Source organism: Monoraphidium neglectum (genome assembly GCF_000611645.1).
Source record: "Monoraphidium neglectum strain SAG 48.87 unplaced genomic scaffold scaffold02742, whole genome shotgun sequence".
In the NCBI taxonomy this organism is placed as follows: domain Eukaryota; kingdom Viridiplantae; phylum Chlorophyta; class Chlorophyceae; order Sphaeropleales; family Selenastraceae; genus Monoraphidium; species Monoraphidium neglectum.
In genome coordinates, this window is record NW_014010886.1 from 1745 (window position 1) to 7952 (window position 6208).

At 64.9% G+C, this 6208-nt stretch overlaps 3 protein-coding genes across 3 annotated transcripts in view; 2 read left to right on the forward strand and 1 right to left on the reverse strand.

Annotated features, from left to right (window-relative positions):
* Positions 1-255, forward strand: part of MNEG_11434 (hypothetical protein) — a gene marked incomplete at both ends in the record, with an annotated part of 1782 nt that extends 1527 nt beyond the window's left edge. The window contains one exon of the mRNA XM_014040091.1: positions 99-255. Within this exon, the coding sequence (XP_013895545.1) occupies positions 99-255 (157 nt within the window). The remainder of the gene's footprint in view (positions 1-98) is intronic.
* A 554-nt stretch (positions 256-809) lies between these two features.
* MNEG_11435 (DNA polymerase epsilon subunit 3) lies at positions 810-1832 on the reverse strand (the record flags this gene model as incomplete). Its single annotated transcript, XM_014040092.1, has 2 exons — positions 810-1171; positions 1562-1832. The coding sequence occupies 2 exons, from the start codon at positions 1830-1832 to the stop codon at positions 810-812; spliced, it is 633 nt and encodes a 210-aa protein (XP_013895546.1).
* A 1827-nt stretch (positions 1833-3659) lies between these two features.
* On the forward strand, positions 3660-6101 carry MNEG_11436 (3-ketoacyl-CoA synthase 19; the record flags this gene model as incomplete). Its single annotated transcript, XM_014040093.1, has 7 exons — positions 3660-3708; positions 3886-3989; positions 4330-4526; positions 4945-5134; positions 5334-5510; positions 5713-5852; positions 6056-6101. The coding sequence occupies 7 exons, from the start codon at positions 3660-3662 to the stop codon at positions 6099-6101; spliced, it is 903 nt and encodes a 300-aa protein (XP_013895547.1).
* Positions 6102-6208: the final 107 nt, after the last annotated feature.

Consider the following 6208-nt stretch of genomic DNA (forward strand, 5'->3'; position numbering starts at 1 on the left):
GGCCCGCCTGTCATTTCCTTTTCCGTCGCGCCGGGCCGCGCGCCCGGCGCGGGTGCCGGCGCGAGCCCGAGCGTGTCGCCGTCGCCGGGGCCCGCCAGTGCAGGGTTGGCCGGCATCGACGCGTCCGAGGTTATGCGGGACGACGAGACCGCGGCGCTTGGCGTGGAGGAGTTTCTGCAGCAGCAGCAGGTTGCGGCCCTCGCAGCGGCCATCGCGGCGGCGGGGCAGCCCGCGCGGCCGGCCGCCGCGCCATGAGCGGCGCGCGGGCTGCGGCCGTGCGGGACGCAGGGTGCCGCACGGCCGCAAGCCGTCCGCCGGGCCAATTTCGTGCATGCTTTGTCAAATTTTTGTGCTGCTCGGCAGCCGGTCGTTTGCTCTCGCGTCGCGCTTTTGGTGCGTGCTCGTGCACGCAGTGCATCCAATCACTGCGTGCAGCTTTGACCCCGGGTTTGACTGACGGTTTGGAGTGTGCAGCTCGTGACCCATCTCGGCCCGTCCGTGGCGACCCCTCTGACCCTTGGGCGCCACTGCGATGCGCTCCTTTTCACAAAGGCACTTTGCTTCTGGAGCGGTGCTCTGGCTTCAAATTTCAGTCCGTTCTGTCGGTTAGTAGAGCAAGTTGCGACTGCCCACGAGCCGCCGCTGTGATGTGTGTGTTGGGCGTTGAGCGTCTTTGTAATACCTTCAGCAATCATGTCAGTTTGCTGGTGTATCGGGTGCGCAACATCACGAAGGCTTCTGTATGACAATCGCGACAGCGAAATGGGCCGTGAAACACTCCTTTACATGATGCTACAGATCGACCCAGATCACTCGTCCATTTCTTCATCCCCATCATCCTGCTGACCGCCCCCGGCCCCCTCCTTGTCCTCCTCGCTGCCGCCCCCCTGCCCCTCCGCGTCCTTCTCCTCATCGCCATCCCCACTGCCGTCCGCCTCTCCCTCGTCGCTGCCGTCCTCCCCGCCCTCGCCCTCGCCGTCGCTGCCGCTGCCGCTGCCAGCGCCGCCGCCGCCCTCCTCGCCGCTGCCTGCCGGCCGCTGGTCCTGGCCGGCCGCGGCGTCGCCGGCGCCGCCGCCCGCCGCGGCCGCCGCCTCCGCGCCCTCCCGCTCCTTGCGCTTCTTAGTCGCCTCTGCCCGCTTTTGGCTCTTGGCCTTGGCTGCCTGGCGGTGGGCTGTGCTCCGTGGCGGGGCCGCCGCCGGGATCGAGAGGTGGGGGGAGGGGCGATTGCGATGTCATGATTGTTGGGAGCGGAAGAGGGTGCAGTGCGTCAGAATTGAGCATGACATCCCTGCAGCTCCGCAAAGGCCGAGTGCAGATGCAAGCAATTGACTTTCGGCTGTGTGGGGTGGTGTGAGGTTGAAAGCGTCATCGGGCGGCAGTCACAATCCAAACGGTGTGCCCACAAGGGCCGCCACACTGTGCGTGGCAGCAGGGCGATGCAGCCTCACTCCCACTAGGGCCGCGCAAGCTGGCATCATTATCATGCATTCACCTAGCACAGCCATGCTTGCATGCGGGCAAACGGGCCGGCTAACGGCCACAGTGTTGAGCCATCACCCACCGTCAAGCGCCACCTGCAGCGGCGCCACGAGGTCCCCAAACTCCAGGTCCTCCAGTGCTGCAAGCACGTCGTCTGCTGAAATTGTTTGCCGCTTCTTTTCCTTGCAGATGTCACTCGAGGCGGCAGTAATAAAGGTGATCAACACCTTGGCGCTTTCCGCAAGCGCCAGAGTTGCGTCCTTATGCAGCTGCACATTGCCTTCACCGAGGCAGTCTAGCTTGGCCTTTACGATGCGCTTGACGACAGACTTTGGCAGATCAGTGTCCGCCATTTTTGATCTCAATGATGGCGCGCAAGGGGATTTTATGTATATTGCGCTGTTATGTTCATGTGACGAGGAGAATGGACAGCTTCTAGAGTATCGTGCAGCTGTGTGAGTGTATGGTATGTTCCTGTGCGATTTCGGAGGCGGCGCACCTGACTACCCCAGACCTGTCAACCTGGGTGTGCGAGCGGCCCCCGGCTCGAGTCCAACTGCACGGCGTAACGGGGCCCGTTGCGCGATCCAGGTGCCAGCACGGACATCATCTAATAGATCGGGTGTTTTCTCTGTTGGGTGTCGGGGCAGTCGCAGCAGCTTGCGCGTCGTCCTGGCGCATGCACTCTGCCAAGCATGAGCCTGCAGGAGCCCTGCGTGGCAATCCCCAAATTCCCAATATCAATGTTGTTTCCAGAAGCTCTTAACCAATAGCAGCCCTACTTCACACAAGGACCGATTCACTCATTGGACCGATGGAATCTCTCGGCCACCCCACGTGTGACCCACGACCCATCGGATGCGCCAGGTGGCGCGCCGGGCAGTGCGCTGATCCAAGATGGGCCCTGAACCAGCTGGGGGGACCGGCGTTACCGTGTTCAAATGGGTTGAAGGATGGTATCAGGCGAGGCAAGGGCCAGTGACGGCGGTTTCAACCTTCTGCAGCCTGCAAACGGCAATCTCCTGTGGTTGATTCAACTGACCAAGGTCCAACTGACCTTGGGGTGTTGACTGCGAATGGTCCGCTGACTTGCTTGCAGTCTGATCCCGGGTTGCTCCTCATGTTTTCTGTTTGCTTCACTGGTACGTCACAAGATGTCAGGCTGCAGTTGCAACAATCAGATACCCCTGCTCAACTTCGCTGCTGATGTCCAGTCAGGAATGGGTGTCCGGCCATTCGGGCGACAGCAGCTTGCTGCCAGCCCTCAGCCTGCAGGCACTCTGGAAGGCGGCAACACGGCAGGGACGCGGCCGTCGCCTGCTGCCGGCGTGAGTTGGTGGCTGCCGGGGGTGAGGACCTCGGGCAATGCTGCTTCCAAGGAGAGGAGCTCCAGGCGCCGGGAAGCCTTTGGGGGACGCGACTAAGGCCGCCTGCGCGGGGTCCCCAGGAGATGATGCGCTGTCCAAGGGTTTGCTTGCGCTGCGGTCCGGCGGGGTCCAGGGGCGACAAAAGTTGCACCCGCCGGCAGCTTTGCGCAACCCATGCCCACGCGCACTTGCAGGACGGGAGTGCAAGTGCGTGCAGATACTCGTTCGATTCGCACTGAGTGTGAAACATAATACCACCCTGCAGGTGGCAAGAGGGTGCCGTGCGCCGCCTTGGTGCACACAGGCCGTGAGCCCATGATGTGCTTTGGGGGGGACGAGGCGCGGCCGGCGTCACACCTGTCTGCAAATGTACTAGGGGCGACCTTGTCAGCGCTGCACGGGTCGTGAACGTGGCCAGCCCAAATCAGCGACCGGGTGTGGGCGCCGCGACGTGAATGATTGGGGGTGTGATTGCAGGGGGGTGCGGCCGTCCCGTGCGTCCGCCGCCTCACTCACTGTGGCCCGCCTGCAAGCCGGCTTCTGGGCATGGGCGAGTGACGCCCGACACAGCCTCGCGCTGGATCTGTTGAGTGTATCGAGCGCGCCTGTAATCAAGGATCCCACGTTCTATTTTGGTAGACACCCGCGGTCGTCTCACTCTCGACGCGGCTCAGCTCACTCACTCGTCAACCCTCAAAGCGCATCCCACCGACCCCATCACTTGACTATACCGTGCAATTGTGTCGTCCGGCGTGTGTTGACAGTGCTCGGCGGAGCTGTTGCGCTGAACTTAGGCCGGGCCCAACTCCCATTATGCAGCCGTCCGCTCCAGCGGTCCAGCAGGCCGCACAGGCCTACCCCGGTGCGCGCATCTCCGTTGTTCATGAACATCGAGCATTTTTGAGCGGACTGCATGCCTGGTGCAGGGAGGGCCTGCGCGGCAGCGCACTCGTGCGCAACAGAGGGATGCTCGTCAGCTTACACCCGCCTTGCGCGGCCCGCTAAACTCACACTCGCCGTGCGCGGTTCTGACCCGCAGATTACACGCGCGGCATTGCCGCAAAGCACATCAAGCGAGGGTACACACTCGCGTGCCAGTGGGCCGGACCGGCGCTTCTGCTGCCAGTGGCCGCATCGTTCGGGGTGGGTGCCCAAGCCGGCAGTTCGCCGCGCGGCGGCGCGGGAAGGGACCGGATAGGGATCTGGGGATGACACGAGGCCGCGCTTCAAAGATCGCGAGCAATTGCGCCATTGGGCACTCTTGACTGCAGCGGCAGCGACGACAGCACGCGGGCCAATTGGCAGTGGCCGTCTGTTGTGCGTGTGTTTCAGGGAGGGCACGTGGCCGCTCCACAACACGGCGGTGCACTCAGCACACTTGGCGCCCCTTTTCAAACCGAGCGCATGTTTGCCCGCCACCGGTGATGTTCCGATCGCTGCGCTCCATCGGGCGCACCCCCGCCCACAACCAAACCCGCCACAGCTCGAGCTCCTGAGCCTGTGGCGCTCCGGCGAGCTGGAGCGGCTGCTGGCAAGCGTGACGGCGGGTGACGTCACCGTGAACCTGGTGACGCTGGTGGCGTGCGTGAGCGTGCTGCTGGCGGCGCTGGCGGCGCTGCTGATGAGCGCCAGCCGGACGGTCTACCTCCTGGACTTTGCCATCTACAAGCCCCCAGAGAGGTGCGCGGCTGTTGAAATTCCTTGGCGCGTCCGCGGGAATTGTTGACAGAGCAAGTCGTGCGCATGATTTTGAACTTGAACTGAGGCAGATGCAGGGCGTCTGGGTTGGCGGCAGGCGGCATGTGTAGGCCTGCCAGCGTGGCTTGACAGGGCGGGGGGCGGCGGGAGGCTGCGTGAGGTGTGTGCGAGGCACGGAGGGGCGGAGGGGCCGTCGCACTAGGCAGCGTTTGGTCCCAGGAAACAGAGTCCGCTTTTTCAAGCAACGCAATTGGCAGCCCGCAAGCGTTGCGGAAAAAGCATGTGCGTGGGAACGACAGGCAGGGGCCCAAACCGCCGTTCGCCACAGACCTACCTAATCGCCACGCTGCCCGCCGCCTGCCGCGGCTCTCCGGCTCGCCCCGCCGCCCTGCCGTCTTAGCTGGAAGTGGAGCAAGCCCTATGCGGTGGAGATGGCGCGCTCCCTAATGGTCAAGGGCCCCGACGGCTCAGAGACGCGGGTGCGTGGCGTCGCGCGACACGATGTCCGCAGCACACGCGCGCAGCCGCGGCGTCCCGCCCGCCACGCCGCCGCCGCGCCTGTGGCGGCCCCCAGCGGGACGGCCGGGCGGGTGCTTGGACGACAGATACGCTCTTCCCTCACCTGAGCACCCTGGATTGCAGTGTCGTCCCTCGCTCGTGTCCCTGCACCACACCTGCCGCCTCACGAGCGGCATCGCCGCAGCCGCCCGCCTCTTTCACGCGAGACCCCTGAGCCCCCTCGCCGCTCGCGTGGTTGCCACGCGTCCCCCCCCCCCCGGACTGCCCCAGATGTTCACGGACTCCACGGTGGACTTCCAGACCAAGGTCCTCGCCCGCAGCGGACTGGGAGACGACACGTACCTGCCGCCCTGCATGGCTGACCTGGACAACCCCGTGCCCACAATGGCCAACGCGCGCTGGGAGTTCGAGCAGGCGCGCATCTCCCCACTCCCTGAACCCAAGGGCGTGCGCGCGCGGCACCCCTCATATCGCCCCTGAGCAGCCGCTCACCCGGCCGAGGGCGGCAGGCGCATGGACGGGCGCCGCCGGCCGGCCGGCAGCAAAGCGATCCGTACCTCCATTTCCGTGCGCATGCATGGACCAACACAAAGCAGAGTTTTTCTTGTTACTGACCGAGTCATTACTGGCGCCTGCGGACTGCGCGCAGGTGTGCTTCACCGCCGTGCGCGACGTGCTCAACAAGACGGGCGTCAAGCCCCGCCAGATCAAGGTCGTCATCGTCAACTGCTCCCTGTTCAACCCCACGCCCTCCCTGAGCGCCACCATCATGAACCACTTCAAGATGGGGTCGGACACCATCAACTACAACCTCAGCGGCATGGGTTGCTCTGGTGGGCGTCCGGCACGCGCCGAGCAGCCCACGCGCGGCCGCCGCGCTCCTGCGCCCGTTCGCCACACCCTCTCGGCTCCTCTGCGGTCCCCTATCTCGTCCGCCATTCCGACCCCGCTTGGCCGACGCTGCTCGCGCCGCCCGCCTTGCCGGGTCGCAGCGGCTCCCACCTTTGCACCCGCCTCACGCCGCCGCCGCGCGCGTGATTCCCCCCTGGCCCCTCGACCACCCCTTGCGACTGCTGTCCTCCCCCCTCCCCTCACCCCTCCTGCCATCTTGGTTCAAACCCCACTCCTCCCGACCCCCCCCAGCC